Here is a 26,773-nt window from a genome sequence, read left to right as displayed (position 1 = left end):
TCTTTTTATTACTTGATTTACTAATATTTTAAGACATTTGCACCTGTGTTAAAGAATAGGATTAGATTATAATTTCCTTATTTATGATGTTTATTTCAGGTTTGCTATCAATGACTAAATATAAGAGTATTTGTTTTCTCAGTTTTTAAGAATCTCGAAGATACAGGGTGCTAATTGTTAAATTAATGGTTTCAAAAGAGCATTCTAAGGTCCAGAGTCATGAAGACAGGCTCACACAAGACACTCCAAACTATCCCTCACACTGACCTCTTCTTCCCTAGAATTTTTCTCAGGGCACCCTTCACCTCTGTGTTTCTCAAACTATAGATTAAGGGATTCAGCATAGGGTTGAAAAGGCTGTAAAACAATGACAGAATCTTCCTTTGGTCCTGAGAATGGCTGGATTCGGGGGCCATGTACAAGATGATGGCACTGCCAAAGAAGAGCCCGACCATGCAGAGGTGGGAGGAGCAGGTGGAGAAGGCCTTTCTGCGGCCCTCACCTGACTGGATCCTCAGGATGGCGGCCAGGATGCGCGCGTAGGAGAGCAGCACCAGGCCGAGGGGCCCGACTAAAATGCAAACACAGGATGAAACGATGATAATTTGGTTCAGCCAAGTATCGGCACAAGCCAGCTTGAGGACAGATAGGATTTCACAGAAGAAGTGGTTGATTTCATGAGGCCCACAGAATGGCAGCCTCAGGATGAGAACTAGGTGGACAAGATCCCAGAGAAAGCTAAATGCCCAGGAAGCGCTGGCCAGGACAGAGCACACTTTCCAGCTCATGATGAAAGTGTAATGCAGGGGGTGGCAGATGGCCACGTACCTGTCATAGGACATCACCACCAAAATCAGGCACTCTGTGGCAGCAAAAGCCAGGTATAAAAATGTCTGCATGATGCAAGGAACAAAGGAGATGGTTCTTTTCTGACTCACAAGATTTGCCAGCATCTTGGGGACATTGTTGGAAGCATAGGATATGTCAATGATGGCCAAGTGTGAGAGGAAGAAGTACATGGGGGTATGAAGTCTTGAGTCTAAGCAGATAAGCCCCAGAATGACTCCATTCCCCAGAAGGGTGAGGGTGTAGAAGAGAGAGAAAAGACCAAAGAGGAAAAACTCCAGTGCTGAATTGACCTGAAATCCCAGGAGGGTGATCTCTGTGACCCATGTCTGGTTGCTTCCCATGCTCCTGGGTAGAGACAGAGAAGCCCAAGACTTCAACAGGAAGGTCAGAGCTGTAGGGAAATCGAGACACAAAATACCTTCTGAGTGTAACAAAGTGAGCCTTTGGAAATGTATTACTTTGAGTGGGTTTTCTATAACTTATTTTTAGATATACTGTATACACAAACTTGGTGTGATCATACAAATCAGAAACAAATTTCCCTTGCATCAATGGATAATAAGATATGAAAATATATTATAGATAATAAAATATATGATAACATGATACATGCATTATTATATACTCTATGTAATAGTATTCATACAAATACAGACATGCACTGTTTTGTAAAATTCAAGTATCCTGGCTTCCCTTCAAAAGTGTGAGTGTTGATTATTAAAGTGCTTAGAAGAAAGACAACCCTGACAGGCCATATGTAGTGAGAGGTAGTTTCATTTCCTAATCTTGCTTGTCTTCTTGGTTCAAGAAATAACGTGTTTATGGTACTTTGTTATTTACATGTTGCTTATTTTTCCACTTACCTTCTCATATGCTTTTCTATCCACTTATTTCAGATTTGAATTCCTTTATTAAATAACCTCTCAATTTTGTAGTCTTTCAAATTTGGCATAAGACTCCTCTCAACAGCAGACTAATATTCCATAGAAGCATCTTCTGCCATTTCTTTCCCATCTCCAGAGTTTGCAATTTTATTTTTATTGTCTTATTTACTTTTTTGTCAGCACCTGATCCTGAAATTGAAGTGTAAGTGAAAAATAGGTAGAGTAGATGCAATGAACACAGGTACACATATTATCTCAAATTCAGTTAAGCATGATGACATTTCTGCAGCCTTTTAAAGTATGAAATTCAAAAGGTGAAAATAAATTTACATTATCTGTGGATGTATTTAAAGAAGACACCAGCTTTTTAATTACATTTTGTTCAGCTCTTTTCTCTTTTCCCTTTGTAACATAATACAGAGGCAAATCTGAGAATCTGCCATGAAAAGAATCTTTAGTTGTTGCAGTATCTTCCCAGTTATGGCAACTATCACTGCCATCATATCTCCTGAACCCCTTCCTCATCACCTGTTACCATGCTGACCACCTACTGCTGTTCTGTTGGATTCTGAGCCAGTCACAGGGAGTAGGATCAGCTGGGGCATCCATTGGTTAGTTCTCTCTAGGGAGCTTGTCCTGGGAGGTGCCTAGGTCTATCCATAGGAGAGTGGTCATGAAAGGGATGGATGGCAACATTACACTGAGAATGTTGGTGCTGTCTCTACATTTCCTCACATTTTTTCCAGAGACAGCCTGACAGGGAGCAAAGAGATGTGGTTAATTACCACCCTTAAAACACCAAAAGTACAAAAAAACATAAAATATGTGTTGATGGGAAAGCATTATGAAGGAAAAAGAACAGGGAAAAATAATAGAAAGTGACTTGGTTTGGAAAGGCTTCTTTAGCAGGGATTGTTGGGAGAAGTCTTCTTAAAGAGGAGACACGTGGGTGGAATCCAAGTGATAGAGGAAACGCCACCTGACAACAGCCAGAGTGGGCTGCTTCCTGCACCGGGAACAGTAAAGGCGAAGTCTTGGGCAGAAAGGACCTGGTGAGTAATGGGAACAGGAAAAAGTCTAATGTACATGGAACATAGTGACCAAGAAGTTGGAATTATTCTCTGTTATCCAGTTTATAGTTTTGAAAATTTAGAATTGATATAAAATTTGAAAGCTGGAGATGAACTGAAATTTTGGCTAATTTTATAATATATAATACCATTGTTGTTGTTTAGTCATTAAGTCGTGTCTGACTCTTTGCTACCCCATGGTCTGCAGCATGCCAGGCTTTTCTGTCCCTCACTATCTCCCAGAGTTTGCCCAAGTTGAAGTCCATTGAATTGGTGATGCTATCCAACAATCTCATCTTCCTGTGCAGTCATTAATAAGGATAATACAGATCTTTATAGGGTGGAATGAAAATTTTTTCACATAAAGTCAAAGGATGTATATGTAACATGATTCTATTTATATTTTAAAATACTAACATATCTATACACAATATGTCTTTGCCTATTTAGATAAATGTAGGAAGATTCTTTAAGTTATACATGAAATCTCAATTGATAACTCTAGAGCAGCATTATGGAGGGTCTTACATTTTGTATGTTTTGTTTGCTTACTGTAGTTTTCTTTGATTTTTAATAAACTTGTGCATTATCACAGGATAAAATAAGACATTCATTTTTAAAAATCTAGTATTTAATATAAGTTGGCTGGTTCTATAAAGACCTACAAGAGCTTCTAGAACTAACACCAAAAAGCTGTCCTTTTCATCATAGGGGGTTAGAATAAAAAAGTTGGAAATCATGGGGTACCTGGAGTAATAGGCAAGTTTGACCTTGGAGTACAAAATGAAGCAGGTCAAAGAATAGCAGAGTTTTGCCAAGAGAACACACTGATCATAGTAAACACCCTTTTCCAACAATTCAAGAGAGGACTCTACACATGGACATCACCAAAAAGTCAATACTAAAATCAGATTGTTTATATTATTTGCAGCCTAAGATGGAGAAGCTCTATACAGTCAGCAAAAATAAGAACTGGAGCTGATTGAGGCTCAGATCATGAGCTCCTTATTGCAAAATTCAGGTTTAAATTAAAGAAGGTAGGGAAAACCACTAGGCCATTCAGGTATGACTTAAATAAAATCCCTTAAGATTATACAGTGGAGGTGATGAATAGATTCAAGGGATTAGATCTGGTAGACAGAGTGCCTGAATATCTACAGACAGAGGTTTGTAACATTGTACAGGAGGCAGTAACCAAATCATCCCAAAGAAAAAGAAATGCAAGAAGGCAACATGGTTGTCTGATGAGGCTTTACAAATAGCTGAGAAAAGAAGAGAAGTGAAAAGCAAGGGAAAAGGGAAAGATCTACTCAACTGAATGCACAGTTCTAGAGCATAGCAAAGAGAGATGTGAAGACCTTCTTAAATGGACAATGCAAAAAAATAGAAGAAAACAATAGAATGGGAATGGCTAGAGATCTCTTCAAGAAAATTAGAGATATCAAGGGAACATTTCATTCAAGGATGGGCAAGATAAAGAGCAGAAACAGTAAAGACTTATCAGAACAGAAGATATTAAGAAGAGGTGACAAGAATACACAGAAGAACTATACAAAAAAGGTCTTAATGACCTAGAGCCAGACATCCTGGAATGTGAAGTAAAGTGGGCCTTAAGAAGCATTACTACAAACAAAGTAATGGAATTCCAGTTGAACTATTTAAAATCCTAAAAGATGATACTGTTAAAATACTGCACTCAATAGGTCAGCAAATTTGGAAAATTCAGCAGTGGCCACAGGACTGGAAGAGGTCAGATTTCATTCCAATCCCAAAGAAGGGCAATGCCAGAGAATGTTCCCATTACCATACAACTGCACTCATTTCACATATTAGCAAGGTTATGCTAAAAATCCTTCAAGCTAGGCTTCAGCAACATGTGAACTGAGAACATCCAGATATACAAGCTGGATTTAGAAAAGTCAGAGGAACCAGAGATCAAATTGCCAACATTTGCTGGATCATAGAAAATGCAAGGGGATTTCACAAAAACATCTACTTCTGCTTCATTGACTACGCTAAAGCCTTTGACTATCTGGATCACAACAGACTGTGGAAAGTTCTTAAAGAGATAGGAATACCAGACCATCTTACCTGTCTCCTGATTAACCTGTATGAGGGTTGAGAAGCAACAGTTAGAACCTTACGTGGTCAACTGACTGGTTCAAAATTGGGAAAGGAGTATGCCAAGGCTATATATTGTTGCCTTGCTTATTTAACATCTATGAGGAATACATCAGGTGAAATGCCAGGCTGGATGACTCACAAGATGGAATCAAGATTGCTGGGAGACATATCAACAAGCTCAGATATGCAGATGATATCTCTCTAAAGGCAGAACATGAAGAGAAACTAAAAAGCCTCTTTATGAGGGTAAAAGAAGAGAGTGAAAAAGCTGGCTTAAAGCTCAACACTCAAAAAACTAAGATCAAGGCACCTGGTCTCATCACTTTATGGCAAGTAGAAGGGGGAAAAGTGGAAGCAGTGACAGAGTTTCTCTTCTTGGGCTCCGAAATCTCTGCAGATGGTGACTGCAGCCATGAATTTAAAAGACAATTGATTGCTCCTTGGAAGGAAAGCTATGACAAATCTAGACAGCATATTAAAAAGCAAATTTATCACTTTGTCAATATAGATCAGTATGGTCAAAACTATGGCTTTTCCAGTAGTCAGGTATGAATGTGAGAGTTGGATCAAAAAGAAGGTTGAGTACTGAAGAATGGATGCTTTTGAACTGTGGTGCTGGAAAAGACTCGAGAGGCCCTTGGACAGCAAGGGGATCAAACCCGTCCATCCTAAAGGAAATCAACCCTGAACATTCTTTGGAAGAACTGATGCTGAAGCTGAAGCTCTAACACTTTGGCCACCTGATGTGAAGAATTTACTCATTGGAAAAGATCCTGATGCTGAGAAAGATTGAAGGAAAAAGGAGAAGAAGGCAGCAGAGGATGAGATAGTTAGATAGCATCACTGACACAATGGAAATGAATTTGAGCAAACTGGAAAATAGTGAGCACAGAGGAGCCTGGCGTGCTATAGTCCATGGGGTCACAAAGAGTCAGACATGACTTAGTGACTGAACAACAGCAATAACAATATAAGGCTAAAGTTGTACATTATTCCTGCTGAAAACAACTAATACCAAGTATAACCAAAATCTCAAGTTTGAATAGATTTTCTTAGAGCTTCAAATGGGAGGAATAGTCATGACATTATGATATAGTTAACTTTTGGCAGGAAAGGGGAAATTGAAAATCTCAGTCTCATTTTTCTTTAGAGATTTTTTTCCCTGAATTTCCCAAATAGGGAAAAAGATCAAGATCTTCCATTGAATAAAAGGAGAAATAAATTATAAATCAGGTTGAAAATTATTGCGACATTGACAAAATTGTGCAAAGGGGCACAGGCAAAGCTAAGTTCTGTTGTTGCACAGAAAGTGACCTTTGTCATGCAAAGAAGTACATTTCAATGCTCTTTTATGTAGCTTCTGGGGAATTCAGATTTAAAAACCAAAATGCTGAAAACAATAATAAAACCAATACATGTAAATTCAGAATGAGAAGTTACAGGGAATTTTTATATCAATTCCTTGGAAGGAAAGCTATGACCAACCTAGAGAGCATATTAAAAAGCAGAGACATTACTTTGCCAACAAAGGTCCGTCTGGTCAAGGCTATGGTTTTTCCAGTGGTCATGTATGGATGTGAGAGTTGGATGTGAGGAAAGCTGAGCGCCGAAGAATTGATGCTTTTGAACTGTGGTGTTGGAGAAGACTCTTGAGAGTCCCTTGGACTGCAAGGAGATTCAACCTGTCCATCCTAAAGGAGATCAGCCTTGGGTGTTCATTGGAAGGACTGATGCTGAAGCTGAAACTCCAATACTTTGGCCACCTCATGAGAAGAGTTGACTCACTGGAAGAGACCCTGATGCTGGGAGGGATTGGGGACAGGAGGAGAAGGGGACAACAGAGGATGAGATGGCTAGATGGCATCACCGACTCGATGGGCATGGGTTTGAGTAAATTCCAGGAGTTGGTGATGGACAGGGAGGCCTGGCGTGCTGCGATTCATGGGGTCGCAAAGAGTCGGACACGACTGAGTGACTGAACTGAACTGAACTCGTCCAGGAATTTTTATATCAATTACTTAGAAAAAGTCACTTAGTATCAAACTGCTTCCTAGAGGGATCATGTATCTAAGACTGACTGATGAAAGCCTCCACTTTCCCTGCAAACCATTCAAATGACACAGTCCAGTGTTTACCTCTGTGACTGCCTCTTATTTATATTCCTGGGATTGACCAATATGCTCACTAGAAGACACATTTGATCAGAGTGCTATGAAATTGCAAATTTCAGAGACATTTACCCTCCTGCATGTGAACTTCTGTGTCTACGCCTATACAGATATGGTGTTTCTCTTACACTAATTTCCAAAGTTATGAGTATTCACTTCACTAGAGTTCCCCAAATAGCAACAAATTATGGTCAGTAAAATATCTTACCAAGTCATTGAACTGTTATGGAATTGATCTTATTTGAGCTGATAGAAATCGTTTGGCTTCTTCTTAACTGATTTATTTTAAAATTCACACATACAGAGCACAATTAAAGGACATATATACTAGTTGAATTAGTCCCATTAGCAAATATGAAATGGGAAACTGCCAATTTCCAGGACAATACAAGTTTTAAAAATCTTTTGACTGCTCTATGCAGCATTGTAGGATGTGGTATCTTAGCTCCCTGACTAGGGATTGAACCTGAGCCCCCTGCAGTCGAAATGGAGAGTCTTAACCACTGGACCAGCAGGGAAGTCCCTGGACAATACAAATTTAATGACAGGATGGAATACGGCACTTTGGGAAGACACCAAGTACTGTGCGGATTACTCTCACTGATTCAAACTGAATAGGAGGGTTTCAGAGCTCTTAATCTCTGCCTGGAGGATGAAGTTTTTGTGATTTTTTTTAAGTTCATTTTGAATAAAAAGGAACAAAAGTAATAGCCAAAATTTTTTAAATTACTTCAGAAATAATCTCATATTTAGGTATTAGGGCTAATAAATACACAGGAAACTGGAAAGACTAAAGTTCTTTCCAAGGAGAGTGTTTGAATGAGTCATAGGAGACCTCTGGAAGGGGAAGTGTGTGTAAGAACTTGAAAGATGAGTAGGCTGAGTCAGGACCTGGGTCAGGGAAGCCTGTGTGGGCCTGAGATGGATCCAGGAGAGCAACAAGGGGAAAGCCCCATGAACTCAGCCGTGTTGCGAGCATCTGTGCTCCTACTATACCCAGACCTGGACCTAGGGTAGCAGGCACAGTGATAGGCAAGTCATTAGCCTCCCTTTCCCAAATGATTAGAATTGTTGGACAAATCCAAGTTCATAATTCAAACAATCTGAAATTACAGTTTTACATGTAATATTTTTGGCAAGAAAATTTTAAAGAAGCTATTATCTTAGAAAAAAACCTATTTTCAAGTGGCAGCAACAAATTAGGAGGCAAAGAGAACGAATTATGACACAACATTTTTCATCAGGTGTGAAATTCAGACAAACTACCAGATGTCAAGTACGCTTCTCACAGTTCTGTAGGAAAGTCATGAGGAGACAGCTCTACCATGGTGGCTGTCTATACACAATAGCTGTTGATCAACTCACTTGTCAGGACAAGAAAAGTAGAAAAATGTAGCATAAGATGAAATTGATTTTTCTCCCTTTAAATATTGGTATGGTTTTGCATTTTGAATCTCACAGTTCAAGAAGTCAGACTTTTTTTCCTATGAGAGAAAGCCTATGACAGATACAATAGAGACACAAATTCCTGAAATGAAGATGCTTTTAAGTGTCCATCTTGCTGTCCCTTAAGGAAAAGTCTTCAATGCACAGAATGATGTAAAAGATCTCACGGATACATCTCTGATCTTCCATAGCATGAAAAAGTCAGCAGGGACTGAAAAGAGCAAAATCCCTGAAAAAGAGTGAAAAGAGCAGGGCCAGCAGCCCTGGTCAGCCCACTACTCCCCTCTCTGCAGGGGGACCAGTGACCCTGAGGCACTCTCAGCCTTACTGTTTTCATCTGGAAGATGCGGACAGCAAGGTCTAAGGGACTGATATAAGAATAAATACCATTAAACATTTACACAGTAGGAGCTAAATAAATGTTGGGTGATGGTGATTTAGTTGTTAGGTCATGTCTGATTCTTTTGTGACCCCAAGGACTGTAGCTGACCAGGCTCCCTTGTCCATGGGATTTGCCAGGCAAGAATACTGGAGTGGGCTGCCGTTTCCTTCTCCAGGGGATCTTCCCGACCCAGGAGTCAAACTTGCGTCTCCTGCATTGTAGGTGGATTCTTACCCACTAGTCACCAGGGAGGCCAGAAATAAACATTAGCTTTTACTCATTGTGTTAAAGGGACCACAATTCCAAGATAATAGAAATCACTGGGATTAAAGAGCCAACAAAATTATGGTATGTACGTTCTTTCATATTTATCTTGCTTGTTTTGGTTATTTTTGAGTTTAAATAGAAAACACACCACTTCACTCTCATTTCTATTAATTTTTTATATTCTGATTTTTATAATTAAACTTAGAATAGAATTTAAAAAATAGAAGAATCCTTTAAAGCAACCTCACTTCTGGATTGAAGAAGAAAATGCAGGTTTTAATAGTTAAGTTGCAGTTCTGCTATGCCAAAATACCAATGTGAGAGAAAGTAAATCTTATGAAAGAAAGTGGGGCATAATTTAGAATAGCACACTGACTCAAATTAAATGTTTCTATAGATCACTGTCTCAAGAGTGTGTGCCCTGGGGTTGTCAAAGCCAAAGCACTGAGGAAGTACAGATTCGTCCAATTTTCACCAATACTCAGCTATTAGTTACTCTCTCTGTTAGTAACTTCAACACAGCTTAAGTTTCATTGGTAGCTTAGTGTAAAACAAAAAAAAGCAGACACAGACTCTGGTCCTGACTGCGTGGGTTCAAGTCCTGGCTTCCTGTAGGCTAGGTTGGTGATCTCTTTGTTCCTCTCTGTCCTTTCATTTCTGCAGCTGCAAATTGGGGTGGATAAACCTTAACTCATAGGATATTTGAAAAGTTAGATGAGTTAATGCACATAAACCACCTTAGAATTTAAATATTTACTATAGGGAGTGGAAGTCAATATTGGAGATTAAATCCTGGATCTAATATAAAGAGGCAGGTTAGAGAACCATAACATTTCTCTGCTAAAATAAGGAACAGTATCTATATGCCAGCAGACACTGGGTAAGTGAACCGCTGACCTCTGCCTTCAGGAATTTTTCTGTGGAGAAGAGGCACATGGGTCATGTGTCCTTTGATGTTCTTTGTAGCCCTTTAGCCAGTTCCTGTCCTACATGGATCTTACCCCTCGTCTGACACAGTTGTGACAAACCCAAGAGGTGCCTCAGAAGGATGATGAAAGGGATATGGACAGGAGTCCTGGAAGGTCAGAGGCATCAAGGCCACAGCATGAGCTTGCTAAAGTGAAGTGAAAATGAAAGTCACTCAGTAGTGTCCGACTCTTTGCAACCCTGTGGACTATATAGTCCATGGAATTCTCCAGGCCAGAATACTGGAGTGGGGAGCCTTTCCCTTCTCCAGGGGATTGTCCCAACCCAGGGATCGAACCCAAGTCTCCTGCATTGTGGGCAGATTCTTTACCAGCTGAGCACAAAGGAAGCCCAATGGCGCTAGGTAGGGCTCCCTAGAAATACCCTCAGGACCACAGTCTAAAGTTAGGCTTAGGACACGGGGAAGGCTTTGAGTCTCTAATACCTGAAGGCAGTGGTTTCATTCACTCCCCCTTTCCTGTTTCCACCTGCCAAGCTTTCTCATGACTAATGAAACCTCTTACCGTGTGGAATCTGTGCTGTCCTTTTCAACGTGGCCTCTGGTTGAGAGGAAACTTCACACGGAGGGCGGGTTAGGATTGATTCTCCTCCACAGGGGCCTCATAGAGAGGTGAAGCCCAGACACAGAACTGTATGATAGACGTGCTCCTGCAAGTGAAGGCTTTTTCTATCATTTGGGCCCAACCCCTTCCCTAAAGACAGGAATAATGATCAGGGAACAGAAGCCTGTGTTTCAGCTCTACTCATGTCCTCCCCAGAGAGAATTAAAGTGTCTGCTGCTTCCCCGTCAGTGAGTGAGCCAGTGAATGCATTTCCCATGTTTATTCATTTAGTTCTTTCAGTATGCCATTGGAATTATTATGGGCATTGTTTGGCATTTGTGTTTTCCTGAGATTGAGTGAGGTCCAGATGTCACTCTACTATGTTAGACTCGGCTCAAAAAATTAAAAAAAAAAAAAAAAATCAAGATCATGTCATAAATTAACTTGTCTCAATGCTTATGTTATTAGACTCAAAGTAGTTCTACCTCTAACTCCTCCTGTTCATAAAGGAGAAGCTGTGATTTCTTGATCTTTCATGGGAGGGGTGCTATGGACCCTGTTAAGACATCATCTCAGGGAGACAGGCATCCCCAATGTAGAAAATATTGCCAAGTAATCACTACACTTTTATCACTTTCAAATATCTCTGACTTGGCAGTTTAGCTATACCTCTCCTTAATCTTCTTTATTTGGCCCTCCATTTCAAACATCTCTAGATTTCAGAGCTACATTTTAATTTCTTCATTGCAGATTAAGGCCATACAGTTGAAATTAGCACTTTTCTTTTAATCTCTTTGTCTCTTTCAATTGTCCTCCTTCTGATGCACTAAGTGGTACAGTTTGATGATTACAAAGCCCTTACAGTTCTAACTTTCTAGGTTTTGATCTTCGTTGAGTTTTCTAGTGTCTTAGTTCTTAAACCGGGTTGGAAGGAGCACTTTAACATTAAAGATATATATTTAATGTATGAGAGAGCAGACAAAAACATATTTAAGAGGAGGCAAATTGGGGTTTTTTTTTTTTCTTCTTGTAATCTTATGTGTCCAGTAGAGCCTCAGTCTACTTATTTCCTTAATCTCTAATGCCCACTCTGCTCATTCAAGCACTACTCCCCAGTGAAAGTGAAAGTGTTAGTCCTTCTGACTCTTGGTGAACCTATGGTCTTCAGACTTCCAGGCTCCTCTGTCCATGGATTCTCCAGGCAAGAATACCAGAGTGGGTTGCCATCTCCTACTCCAGGAGTACTACTTTCTGACCCAGGAATTGAACCCAAGTCTCCTGCATTGCAGGCAGATTCTTTACTATCTGAGCCACCAGGGAAGCCCCAGGAAATTCCCCAGTACTTCTACTCTTGAATTCTTTTTCCTTGTTTCAAGTCAATTTTATCCTTGTATTACCCACTTGACTCCAAACATAATACTAATCCTTCAAAACACTCACGGAGCCTCTTCAACTATCTCAGACCAAATTGGACTCCCTTCTTCTGGTCTACTAAAAATACTGATTGCATCCTTTAAGGTTGTGTTTAATTTTTTTTTACATTTTAGTAATTTAACTATCTATCTTTCCTATATTTTATAAGTAAAGCCAGATTATTACAGAAAAATAAATTTTCTTCACCAACAGTCAGATAGAGCCTCTGAATTTAGGGCCTCCCAGGTGGTGCTAGTGGTATAGAATCTGCCTGCCAATACAGGAGACGAGACATGGGTTTGATCCATAGGTTGGGAAGATCCCCTGGAAGAGGGAAATGGCAACCCACTCCAGTATTCTTGCCTGAAAAATAACATGGACAAGAGGAGCCTGGTGGGCTACAGTCCATAGCGTTGCAAAAAGTTGGACATGACTGAGCACAATTATAATTTTATTTATTTTGATGAAGACAATATAGTGACAGTCATTATAGCTTTGTGGATACAAAAAGGTATAACCATCTGTCTCCATTTTTTTTTTCTTTTTTACTTTTAATGTTTGAATTGGCTAGGGCAAAAATATTTATTCTGAAAAGTCTTAGACTTCATATATTTATTTAATATTTATATTCATCAATATTTTATATTTTAGTAAGAATAAATATTATAAAGCATAATTGGTTCAAGCATTAATGGACAGCTATTAAATGAAAGTCAATTTAGAGATAAAAGTGTTTTCAGATTATATTTAAATACATATCTACAGCTGCACCTAAATATCATTTTATTGTTTTGCTATCTCTGAGACAAAAATTCTCCCTACACAGGATTGAATTCTTTCTTATTTTTTTAAAGTCTTTTAAGCATGTAGTATTTCAATGGGGTATTTGAAAAAAAATAAATGTTATAAGAAATTATGATAAATTATAAGTGTCGATGACTCTTTTTACCATTACTTCTGTCACACCACACCTTTTTAACCAGAGGAAGCTATTGTAGGGTGTACTCCACCAAAACAAAGGAATAAGGCAGGAAAGAGAAAACCATGAGATTAAGATACTAAGGAGTACAGCACATAATAAAGGCAGATGAAGTGCCTAGAAAGCAACCAGTCCAGACAGAAGGAAAACAGAATCTCTGCAGGGATGGGTATATTAGTAAAGATGGCTGAGGAGGTTTAGAAGGTGTAGAAAGTCTTAGCCATTGGCACGAAGAATTCAAGCAGAGGGGGGAAAAGTAGGGACTTGGTTAACATCACCTTTATTACTTGCAGTTGTAAGCCTTTAATCCATCCATACTTCTTGCTTAGAATCATATGACAGAAAATATTGCTTAATAAAAGGTTTTCTATTCAAACTTGCTGTCATGGCTGATGTGTTGTGGGTGGATGGGCTTCAAGTAGGGGTGCTGCTTCTCCCTTTAACAATCGTGGGTGTCTTCAGGGATTATCTCTCCTTCACTGAGCTGATTAATGGGACCACACACTGGGCTGCCCTTCGCTCAGAAGCTGAAGTGTTGGTGCTAACCCTTGTCAAGTGTTTATCATGTTTATCATGCACCATGTCAAGTGTGTATCAGACACCCTATAGGTTAAGGTGTTAAAGGATATCACTGATCCAGAGAGCCAAAATCTGCATTCCCCTGACTCACATCCCAGGAGTAAACAGGAAAGCTGCATTCATGTTGCCTTCTTTCTTTAAATTCTCCACCATTTCTCTCTCTCCACCCACTTTTAGGGGAAAAGAAATGTAGTGTTTTTGTTGTAAAAAGGACATAAGCTCCATAATACAAAATAAAACAATTCTGAAAAATTCTAAGGAAAAATCTAAAAGTGTTCCATTATCAGATCACCTAAACTACCCATTATGATTAACAGCTCAGCATCTCAGTGATTTCTTCATGAATATGTATAGATTCCAGGCTAATAGGACAGACAGATGAATAATTTAACACCATGTAATCATAGGATGTTTTAGAAAAGTAATTTGACATTTTTGTGTATAAAGGGAATATTTTCCCAATATGAAAATAAGTTAAGCAATTCACAGAATTACAACCATATCACTCACACATTTGGTTACTAGAATCCTACATTTCTTTTGCTCTTAGAAAAATATAAACAGAAAAAGGTAAACAGATAATGAGAAATATTTTAATAAAAATTGATTCATGTTCCTCATGCTTTTTTAATGCATATGCATGTATATATTTTTTAATGTAGCAGAAGGAAAAATATCTATTATGAAACTAAAATGCTTAATCTACTTCAGAATCATTTAACTGCATAAATTCTTAATGCAATCTCCTTGATATAAGTACAATTCTTCATTGTATTTAGATTGTAGCCGTTAGGTCTCTAACCATACTGCCTTATTTTGAGAGAGTATCAACTGGATCTCTAAAACTGAAAGATGAGAACATTAGCACATTTCAATTTTCTACTCAAGATTTAAGAAAATTTGCTTCTGAACTGAAACTGGTTAGCAGATACTGCCAGTTGTCTGTCCTATGGCAATTATCGCCTTTTGCTGACCTAGCAATGATCTTCTTCAGGTACCAGATGGTGAAGTTATCAGAGAAAGGGGCCTCAATGAGTCACAAGCCTGCCTGTGCTTAGTCGTTAAGTTGTTTCCGACTCTGCAACCCCATGGACTGTAGCCCACCAGGTTCCTCTGTCCATGGGATTCTCCAGGCAAGAATACTGGAGGTGGTTGCCATTCCTTCTCCAGGGGAACTTCCCGACCCAGGGATTGAACCCTGGTCTCTTGCATCGCAGGCGGATTCTTTACCATCTGAGCCACCAAGGAAGCCCCTGAGTCACAGGAAACTGATCTAAATTAAGCTCTCAATTTCATCCTCTTTTTCAGCGACTAGTTTAGAGATAGTCATTTGACACAATTTGGCCAAAGGAATACAATGAAAAATCTGCTGAGAAGAAATAGTTCTGGAAAAGACTTTCCTGATGAAAAGAGAAAGACATACAAAAAGACTTTCTCTTTCAGTTCAGTTCAGTCGCTCAGTCATGTCTGACTCTTTGCAACCCCGTGGACTGCAGCAAGCCAGGCTTTCCTATCCATCACCAACTCCTGGAGCTTGCTCAAACTCATGTCCATTGAGGCAATGATGCCATCCAACCATCTCATCCTCTGTCGTGCCCTTTTCCTCCTACCTTCAGTCTTTCCTAGCATCAGGGTCTTTTCCAAGGAGTCAGTTCTTCACATCAAGTGGCCAAAGTATTGGAGCTTCAGCTTCAACATCAGTTCTTCCAGTGAATTTTCAGGACTGATTTCCTTTAGGATGGACTGGTTGGATCTCCTTGCAGTCCAAGGGACTCTCAAGAGTCTTCTCCAACACCACAGTTCAAAAGTATCGATTCTTTGGCACTCAGCTTACTTTATGATCCAACTCTCACATTTGTACACAACTACTGGAAAAACGATAGCTTTGACTAGGTGGACCTTTGTTGGCCAAGTAATGTCTCTGCTTTTAAATATAATGTCTAGGTTGGTCATAGTTTTTCTTCCAAGGAGCAAGTGTCTTTTAATTTCATGGCTGCAGTCACCATTTGCAGTGATTTTGGAGCCCAAGAAAAGAGTCTGTCACTCTTTCCATTGTTTCTCCATTTATTTGCCATGAAGTGATGGAACCAGATGCCACAATCTTAATTTTTTGAATGTTGAGTTTTAAGCCAGGTTTTCCACTCTCCTCTTTTACTTTCATCAAGAGGCTCTTCATTTCCTCTTCACTTTCTTCCATAAGGGTAGTGTCATCTGCGTATCTGAAGTTATTGATATTTCCCCTGGCAATCTTGATTTCAGCTTGTGCTTCATCCAGTCCAGCGTTTCTCATGATGTACTCTGCATATAAGTCTAATAAGCAGAGTGACAATATACAGCCTTGAAGTACTCCTTTCCCAACTTGGAACACGTTGTTGTTCCATGTCCAGTTGTAACTGTTGCTTCTTGACCTGCATACAGATTTCTCAGCAGGCAGGTAAGTTGGTCAGACTGGTATTCCCATCTCTTTCAGAATTTTCCATAGTTTGTTGTGATCCACACAGTCAAAGGCTTTGATGTAGTCAATAAAGCAAAAGTAGATATTTTTCTGGAACTCTCTTGCTTTTTTGATGATCCAGCAGATACTGACAATTTGATCTCTGGTTCCTCAGCCTTTTCTAAATCCAGCTTGAACATCTGGAAGTTAATGGCTCACGCACTGTTGAAGCCTGGCTTGGAGAATTTTGAGCATTACTTTATTAGCATGTGAGATGAGTTTAATTGTGCCGTAGTTTGAACATTCTTTGGCATTGCCTTTCTTTGGGTTTGGAATGAAAACCGACCTTTTCCAGTCCTGTGGCCACTGCTGAGTTTCCCAAATTTGCTGGCTTATTGAGTGCAGCACTTTCACAGCAAAATCTTTTGGTGTTTGAAATACCTCAACTGGAATTCCATCGCCTCCACTAACTTTGTTTGTGGTCATGCTTCCTAAGGCCCACTTGACTTCGCACTCCAGGATGTCTGGCTCTAGGTGAGTGATCACACCATCATGGTTATCTGAGTCATGAAGATGTTTTTTGTATAGTTCTTCTGTGTACTCTTGCCATCTCTTCTTAATATCTTCTGCTTCTCTTAGGTCCATACCATTTCTGTCCTTTTTTGTGATCATCTTTGCATGAAATGTTCCCTCAGTATCTCTAATTTTCTTGAAGAGATCTCTAATCTTTCCCATTCTACTGTTTTCCTCAATTTCTTTCTTTCTCTTTGCTTCTTTATAAATTTTAAATAGTTATGCCATAAAAATTCTACCACCAAAACATCTGAACATAGTTTATCAACCATATTGCTCCCCTAAACAAATATTCATACTGCTTTCATTCTTGAAGATTGTTTTGGGAAATAAATATCTTACTTTATTTCTACTTTTGTCTTACCTTTATTCTACTTTGGTAATTTTTGCTAACTCTTTCTCCTTGGGACAGAGGAGAGAAATACCTATGTATGTGTGGAATCATTGGATCCTTGGTATAAACTAAACTTGCATATATAATTAGGTTAAGAATACAGGCTCTGGATATAGATTGCCCATGTGTTAGTGAGGGAGGAAAGGAACAGGCTGAGCTGACTCCATCTTGAAAAAGATGGAAACTCCATCTTGCACTTTCAGTGAGCTTTCGACCATGTGCCTGGTAGCCATGGGGATAAGACACCTACAGCCAAACTGGCCTCCCGGACTGATAAACACCAGATTCCATACCAAGATTTCCCATCACCAAAAAGAATCTAATAATCCCCTATGTAGTCAATCACCTTTGTAATCTTCATGGCACCCACTGGTGTAGGCCACAGTGTATAACCAGCTGACCCTTCTGATTAGGAATCATGGCTGTAACCTGATAGAATCTCCCTTTAACACTTTCCAGGCTAGGTTCAAGGAATCTGGGGATGCAGGCTTGAGCAGTACACTTAAGGTTTTCACAAAAGTCGGCCAGGGTCGTGGCTAAGAAGAGACTCTGCCTTGGGCCCGCTGGCATAATAAACTGCACTCCACTATCTGCACTGTCCTTCTGAGTGAGTTTGTTTCCCGGAATGCGTGGCTACAACATTAGCACCAACTTTTTCATATGCTACCTCAACAATGACTCTGGGTAAATTACTCAGCCTCTCTATTCCTTGGTCTTCTCATGTTAAAAAAATGAGAATTAAAAGTATAAAATAAAAATGTATCATCTCTCCTCTAATTTGAGTGCTCCTTGGTTTCAAGAAGAAAACATGGGGATGCCTATTGGTCAGTTTGTCTACAGAGATTTATGGAGGGTTTTCTCTGTGCCTCGTTCTGCCCTAGTTACTACAGACACAGCTATGAGTAAGACAAAGTGGATACTTACAGTGATAGTGACTTTGTATGTTAGAGATTGTAAACTGTGAATAAACCTATAAACAAATACAAAGGAGGAAAACTTCAGATACTTAAAGATGTCATGAAAAAGATACACTTCAGAGATATGTGAATGAAACTCACCTAGTTCCGACAAGTGGGACTGTGAAATATGCTTGTCTTTGAGGAAGAAATTTGAAGTCTATGATGTTTGAGACCTGATAAATTAGAAGATCCAGTAAAATAGGAATCTCTGTCTTGTCTTTTCAGTCTTTTTATGCTCTTTTCTGATTAACAGATACTTTTAATTCCAGTCTAGTCAAATTTATCAATGTTTTCTCTGGTGGCTAATTTGTACATTGGTTTAAAAATCCCTCCCTTTCATACTTTTAAAAGCTTTATAGTTTTGCCTTTGACACTTATGACTTGTAAACGCTAGGAATGGTTTTTTAGCATGCTTGAGCACCTACATGGTTACTCAATAGTACCAGAAGCACTTCCTGCAAAGCCCTTCCTTTCCCCCCGATCTTCCACATCGTGTCACTCATATAGTAACTGTTTATAAAGTCACGAGTCAGCTTCCTTACTTTTCTTTTTTCAGTTTGTTTATTAGTGAATCCCTGGATAAAGACTACACTGTTTTACTTATTTGCACTTTATAGTACATTTTGTTGTAAAATCCTCTCACCTTGTACTTCATCCTTGTTAATGGTACTTGGTCTAGCCATTGCCCTTCACATTTTAGAATCAGCTTGTCAAGTTCTGCAGATACTCACACATTTCCGAGATATTGTAGGATATTTATTAGAATTACACTGAATATATTCATCAATTTGGAGAGACTAAATATTTGCCGTATTATGTCTCTCAATTCAAGAGCCTGATATATCTCATATCATATATATGTATATTTAGTTACCATAGTACCTCAATAATTTTTCTAATTGTCTCTTTATAGTTATGTATATCCTTTGTTAGATTTATTTCTAAACATTTAAAATTCGTTATTTATTGTAGCATTTTATAAAATTTCATTTTAATTATGGATTACATTAATAAGTTAATTTATTATTCTTATTGCTTTATTTATATTTTGGAGGTAAATCTTCTTTAGGTTGAAAAGAGTTTTACCATTAATTGATGTTAAATTTTGTCAAACAATTTCTTTATTGTATATTTTGTTAATGTGACCATTTTTTTTCATTATTTGAATGTTAAACAATTATTGCCTTTTCAGGATAAAAACTTTATAATTTACTTTTACTTTTATGGATTTGTTTTACTAATATTTTCTTTAAGATATTTGCATTTGTATTCATGAATAGGATTAAACTGTGTTTTCTATTTCGTAACGTTTAACTCAGGGCTACTATCAAGAGCTTAAACAGTAAAGGTATTTATTTTCTCATTTTATAAGAATTCCAAAGATAAAGAGTATAGGGTTTGTTAAATTAAAGGACTCAAAAAGACATTCAAGGTTTCAGAGTCACGAGGACAGGCTCACACACCATACTTCAAACCATCTCTCACAAGGATCTCTTCTCCAGAAATCTCCTCAGGGCACCCTTCACCTCTGCATTCCTCAAACTGTAGATTAAGGGATTCAGCATAGGGTTGAAAAGGCTGTAAAACAATGACAGAATCTTCCTTTGTTCTTGAGAATGGCTGGACTTGGGGGCCAAGTACATGACAATGGCACTGCCAAAGAAGAGCCCGACCACGCAGAGGTGGGAGGAGCAGGTGGAGAAGGCCTTTCTGCGGCCCTCACCTGACTGGATCCTCAGGATGGCGGCCAGGATGCGCGCGTAGGAGAGCAGCACCAGGCCGAGGGGCCCGACCAAGACCAACACGGAGCCTACAAAGAGGACGATTTGGTTGAGCTTGATGTCGGCACAGGCCAATTTGAATACTGATATGATTTGACAGAAAAAGTGGTTTATTTTTTGTGGTCCACAAAAAGGTAGCCTCAGAATGAGAGAAATATGGACCAGAGCCAAGAGGAAGCTGAAAATCCAGCACGTGGCAGCCAGGACAGTGCACACTCTCCAGCTCATGATGACCGAGTAATACAAGGGGTGGCAGATGGCCACATACCGATCGTAGGACATCACCACCAGACTCATACACTCTGTGACAGCAAATGCCAAATACAGAAAAGTCTGAAGTATACACGGAGCAAAAGAGATGGTTTTCCTCTGCATTATAAGATTGGCCAGCATCTTAGGGACAGTGCTTGAGGCATAGGATATGTCAATGATGGCCAGGTTTGAGAGGAAGAAGTACATGGGGGTGTGCAGTCTGGAGTCCAGGCAGATGAGCCCCAGGATGACCCCGTTCCCCATCAGTGTGAGGCTATAGAATAACAAGAAGAAGCCAAAGAGGAAAACTTCAAGTTCTGGGTCAACTTGGAATCCCAGCAGGATGACTTCTAAGATCCATGTCTGATTGCTTCCCATGCTCTTTTGACAGATAAATAAAATGCTGCACCTGGGACAGAAATTGTAGAGCTGAGGGGCAGAAAAGGAAAAAAGTTGATATGCTCATACAAAGTGAGAATTTATGCCAGAGGCCACAAATCAGTAATTCCTGGATCCAATCAGCCCAAAGTCCTGTGATATTGATTAGATAATTTGCCTTTTACTGATATTTTTAAAATTTTAGTTATTGACCAATTTTAAAAATTAGTAGATTTAGCATAAAAACTGGGATCTCTATCTTCTTTTCAAAAAATAAGATATTTGTCATTTTTAAAAATTCGTTAGCTGAAGCTAATGAGAAGACAGTGGCAGATTGTTTCATTTACCACTATTTTCACTAATCTCTATTTTCTCACAGAAAATGAAGTTTAATGATGCTGAACAATTTTATCAGTATACTTAAACTATTGATTTATATTTTATTAAGGAGAAAGTAAATATTCATCCTGAAGATGAGTTCTTAGGTTCTCCCGTACTTCAAACACATGGAAATAAAATATAAAATGAAACCCCCAAATATACAAGCAGAGTTTAAAGTGAGACAATTCTTCAATACAACAGAAACTAATCAGAAACATGATATGGTCCAAGTATGAAATCAGAGAATCATACCTGGAACTCACCTGGTATGTGGTCAGGACAGGTTTCGGGATATGGGGTACGAAAATGGTTGGTTGAAACTACAGGCTTCGATTGGGCCATAAAATGAGATAAAAACAAAACAAAAAAACTGCTGTTGGGCTGCTAGATAGAGTGATTCTAAGGAAGTCAATGTGCTTACTGGCTCTGTCATTAGATCACTAGTGCCTGAGACACTATTGTATAGGACCTGATTCTATGTGAAGGGCCCATGAAGTCACCTGAAGAACAACAAAAACCACAAGAGAGGAAGAAAGAAAAGGTGGAAAGACCAAATCAAAATAAAAATACTGGCAAAAACAAAAAGACTTTCACTCAGTTGTGTGCCTAAAAAACATACAAAACATTTCATGCTAAAGAGGAAAACAAGGTAAATGATTGGAACTTGATTTATTCAAGATGAAACTAATTTTATAGAAGAATCTTCATAAAACTTTAATATAATTAAGGATGGTTAAGATGTTCCAACAGATTAATAAAGGGTATGCTACTTATTCAGATGTTTAATAAGTTAAGAAAAATAAATAAGGAAGTCAGGAAAACACAGTGTGTAAAAATAGGTCAACTGTGGACCTCTGAAGTAAGAAATATAGCCATACAATTTTTAAAAATCAATAAAGAAAATAATTTCCAGACCTAAGATCAAGGAGGGAAATAGAGTCTTGGGAGGTCACATTAAGAATTCACTCAGACTTGAATACAAGCAGAGGGATAATATTTTGAAAGTGGAGTTTACAGACATGAATAATAGATTAGAGGCTGTACTTAGAAAAGACAGTTTCCAGAGCAAAAAAGAATGAAGAAAATGGTGAAGAAATAGTATTTGAAGAGATTTCACCATAAACATTCCAGAATTAAAAATAGACCTAAGTCCTTAAACTGCAAATATTTATTATACTTAATGAGTGCAATACATAAACAAAAATGTACACTCAAGCAATTTTTCATAACTGAAGATAATATAATCTTCAGATAAAAATGTACTCAGAGAACAGAATAGGATAAATAAAAAATAAATTCTCAAAAAAATGTAAATTCTTAACAATCATCTCTTTGACTATTGTCTTTTCTTCATTCTCTACATTTCACTGTGTATTGACCTTCTGGAATTAATCAATGTTGTAGTCAATCAACCTATCTTAAGGGTCTTAATTACCCCCTTAGATTTCTTTTTACTCTTTTCATCATGTTTTAGACATTTTATAGCTATAATTCAATTGCACATTTATTCTATGAAAGATGCCAGGTTACCATTTATCCCCTCTACCTATTTTTTCAATGCATTTTTCCTCTAAAATATTTTTATATTGATTCATAGCCATTGTTCTTGGTTCATTATAGAGTCTTTTTTGCTTCTAAAACTTTGTGATTAAAAAAAAAATTTATTTATGTATTTATTTGGCTGCACCAGGTCTTAGTTCCAGCACATGGGATCTTCAACCTTTACTGCAGCATGCGAATTCTCAGTTGCGGCATGTGGGATCTTGTTCCCTGAGCAGGGTTTGAATCCGAGTCACCTGCACTGGGAGCATGGAGTCTTAGCCACGGGACCACCAGGGAAGTCCCTGTGATTTTTAATAGAAGTTATAATTTCTTCTGTCTCCTAAGCAGTCCTTATTAGACGTTATAGTTTACTTTTTTCAAAATTAAGAGGAAATACTAAAAGTTAACCAGGGTAAAAATAATTATATACATAGGAACAACAATTCAACTGAACACAACTTCTCATCATCAGCAAAGGGTCTAGAAGCAATAAGCAATTTTCTTTAATGTGCCAAAAAAGGGACAGGTTGTCTTTCTAAAATTATGTATATTCAAGAATTCATTTGAATGAATGAGAGAAAAGTAAGACTTTATTTATATGAAGATAAGATGGTATTACATACCTACAGATCCTCAGAGTACTATTAAAGTTTATTCCCCAATATTCCCCAATAACAATAAAGGGTAACCTACTGGTAGATTGACACATAATTTGAAAAAAATTATTTTGATAAGTTTTATAACCTATAGATTATAAAATGATTATTTTGGCATTTTAAAAGCAGACATTAAATCTTTGAAAATGAGTAAACAGAGAAAGGGATATTAGATAGAAAAGTTAATATTAATATTCTTGATAAGAATTGAATTCTGAATCACTTGAAATTTGTTAGAGTACTTGATTAAATTTAGATACTATCAATTAATGGAAATCATTTTAAAAAGGTATGACATAAAATCTATGGATCAAAAAAAAAAAAAAACTATGGATCCCCAAATTACAAGACAAATGATAAGAAAGTAAAAGCATTATGAATCCACAGCAGGCAGAAGGACGAAAAGGAGAAATAAAGGCGCAAATAATTTTATAATGAACAAAAAACACAATTTAAACTGATATTAATAAATCTATGTGTGTAAATTAAACATTATGCATAAATGGAAGACATTAAAAGATAGGTGAAGGTGAAGTTGCTCAGTCGTGTCCAACTCTTTGTGATCCCATGGACTGTAGCCTGCCAGACTCCTCTGCCCATGGAATTTTACAGGCAAGAATACTGGAATGGGTTGCCATTTCCTTCTCCATTAAAAGATAGAGTTAATCATAATAAAAGGAAAAAAGAAAATCAAGTTACAAAATCCTTTCAAGAGTTATACCTAAACTACTTAAACATAAATACAAACATACAAACTCTCTGTCACTCTCCTTGTCTCCGTCTCTCTCTGTCTCTCTCACACACAGACCAAGGTTAAAGATGAAATAATTGAAAAACATGTTTGAGCCATATAGAATCTGGTAGTTGCTATACTGAGATAACTTCAAAGCATTTATAGACACACGGGAACTGCTAAATAATAATGAAAAGGTAAATCCACCAGAAAGATAAAATTCAAAATCTATTCCCTACAAAGACTTAGCGAACATCAAATAGGAAGAAACATCTTTAATCTGAGAAAAATATCTCCAAAACTTACATAAAAATTACATTTAATAGTAAAATAATAAAAACTTTTCTTATGAGCTAGAAAATAAACCTAATGTGCTTCACTGAAAACACTTCTATTTAACATTGACTCATAACTAGTCAGCAACAGGCAAAAAGAAGAATAAAGGGCACATTAAAATGGAAAATACAAAATACCAATTGTGTATGAAGAAAAAACTGTAGATGAACTGTTGAAATTAAGTGTAATTATAAAAATTCTGGATTCAAAGTTAATGCAAAAAGTGAAAATATATAGATGTTTAAAAATTGGAAAATTTGTAAAGATTCTAAACTTCTCCAAATTCATCTATACTTTCAATGAAATCCAAATCAGAATTCTAGGAAATTTTCTTTATTTGTGGAAATCAATAATCTTATTCTAAATTTTGTATGCAAAAATGTCAAAGATCAAGGAGAGCCAAAAATATCTGAGAATAAAAAAAATGAAATAAAAAGAATTTATTGATCATAATCATGTATATTGTCACCATGCTTATTTAACTTATATGCAGAGTACATCATGAGAAACACTGGGCTGGAAGAAGCACAAGCTGGAATCAAGATTGCCGGGAGAAATATCAATAACCTCAGATATGCAGATGACACCACCCTTATGGCAGAAAGTGAAGAAGAACTAAAGAGCCTCTTGATGAAAGTGAAAGAGGAGAGTGAAAACAGTTGGTTTAAAGCTCAGCATTCAGAAAACTAAGATCATGGCATCCGGTCCCATCACTTCATGGCAAATAGAGGGGGAAACAGTGGAAACAGTGGCTGACTTTACTTTTCTGGGCTCCAAAATCACTGCAGATGGTGACTGCAGCCATGAAATTAAAAGATGCTTACTCCTTGGAAGGAAAGTTATGACCAATCTAGACAGCATATTAAAAAGCAGAGATATTACTTTGTCAACAAAGGTCTGTCTAGTCAAGGCTATGGTTTTCCCAATAGTCATGTATGGATGTGAGAGTTGGACTATAAAGAAAGCTGAGCTCTGAAGAATTGATGCTTTTGAACTGTGGTGTTGGAGAAGATTCTTGAGAGTCCCTTGGACTGCAAGGAGATCCAACTAGTCCATCCTAAAGGAGATCAGTCCTGGGTGTTCATTGGAAGGACTGATCTTGAAGCTGAAACTCCAATACTTTGGCCACCTCATGCGAAAAGCTGACTCATTTGAAAAGACCCTGATGCTGGGAAAGATTGAGGGCAGGAGGAGAAGAGGATGACAGAGGATGAGATAGTTAGATGCCACCACTGACTCAATGGACATGGGTTTGGGTAAACTCTGGGAGTTGGTGATGGACAGGAAGGCCTGGCATGCTGCAGTTCATGGGGTTGCAAAGAGTTGGACACGACTGAGTGACTGAGCTGAACTGAACTATAAAACTGCAATTATTAGTCCATGTGGTGTTGAGGCAAGGATGAACAAATAAACCAATGAAATAGCTTGGTTAACTCAGAAATACAGAAATACGTACACACACACACACACACACACACACACACACACACACACACTTGATCTAAGACAAAGTTGGCACTGATATTTTCAATAGAGAGTGCTGAGTAGGATGGCTATCCATGAGGAAGAATATATAACATATATATTCTACATAACATATATATTCTACATAACATATATATTCTACATAACATATATATTCTACATAATATATATATATATATTATATTAACCCTTACCATATATAACATAGAAAATAAATTTCAGGTAGGTTTTAGAACTAAACATAAAAGATACAAGCAAATCTTCCAGAATACAAATTAGAGGCTCTTAGAGTAGCAATATTTCTTAAACAGACTCCAAAAGAAGAAGATTGTCTCATTACAATAGTGAACATTCTGATCGTATTTCCTTTTCTTTGTGTATTTTGTAAATTTAAGAACAACACATTTTCACTTAGGTTAATATCTTTAACAACCATTTCTCGAAAGTAATCTAGAGAAAGAGAGAGAGAAGGCACTTAAATTTTTAAAGTTTTTATAAAGCAAATGCTTTTACTTAACATGATGCCAGATACAGAACAGAGGTGAAATGGAGAAACAGTTTTCGTAGCAGAACATTTTACCGTATTTCCAGCAGCAAATACTTCCCTCTAAACATAAGTGACAGTGGCGCCACATAATCCCACTCTAGGATCTGATTAAGGGTTTCCCTGGGATCAGAACCACCACCCCTGGAGAATAAGGCTGGGGCCCTGTGACCTGGGAGGGACTAGTCAGAGGAATGAGGAACCTATGGTTAGACAGTGTGGGTATCAGATGTGACTCTGGGACCCCAGTACAGAGCAGGAAAGGGGTCTTCACAAAAGTGCCATTTTTGTCTTCCTAAACCTGATGATTTCTGCCAGCCTTCTGTCCTCTTCTGTAAACCATTGACCAGTATATAAATAATGATTTGTGCAACTGTGGGCTGGTACTATTTCTGATCTTTTCCTCAACTTGTGCTGGAATGTAGAGGAAAACTCACAGAGATGGGAATGGCTGGAGCTGAGTCACCTGCTCCCTGGAGTGAGTGCAGTGGATGGGGAGTCCCAGACACCTTTTCTGTCCTGACGGAAGGACAGGATTCAGGGTGCTCAGGAGCTTCGAGGTGTGAGGGTTTTAGAGTCTGATCACCTAAAACCAGCCCATTCCCCAGAGGCATTCCTGTCGAGCCCAGGGAACA

At 38.1% G+C, this 26,773-nt stretch overlaps 2 protein-coding genes across 2 annotated transcripts; both read right to left on the bottom strand.

Moving 5' to 3' along the window:
- Positions 1–257: 257 nt before the first annotated feature.
- On the bottom strand, positions 258–1,190 carry LOC122437985 (olfactory receptor 2A14-like). Its single transcript, XM_043462449.1, has one exon. It carries the CDS (start codon positions 1,188–1,190, stop codon positions 258–260), a length of 933 nt encoding a protein of 310 aa, XP_043318384.1.
- Positions 1,191–19,531: 18,341 nt separating this feature from the next.
- Positions 19,532–20,461, bottom strand: LOC122437984 (olfactory receptor 2A12). Its single transcript, XM_043462448.1, has one exon. The coding sequence runs from the start codon at positions 20,459–20,461 to the stop codon at positions 19,532–19,534; it is 930 nt and encodes a 309-aa protein (XP_043318383.1).
- Positions 20,462–26,773: the final 6,312 nt, after the last annotated feature.

Source organism: Cervus canadensis, chromosome 3, assembly GCF_019320065.1.
Source record: "Cervus canadensis isolate Bull #8, Minnesota chromosome 3, ASM1932006v1, whole genome shotgun sequence".
Lineage (NCBI taxonomy): Eukaryota > Metazoa > Chordata > Mammalia > Artiodactyla > Cervidae > Cervus > Cervus canadensis.
This window is presented reverse-complemented; position numbering and strand designations above follow the sequence as displayed.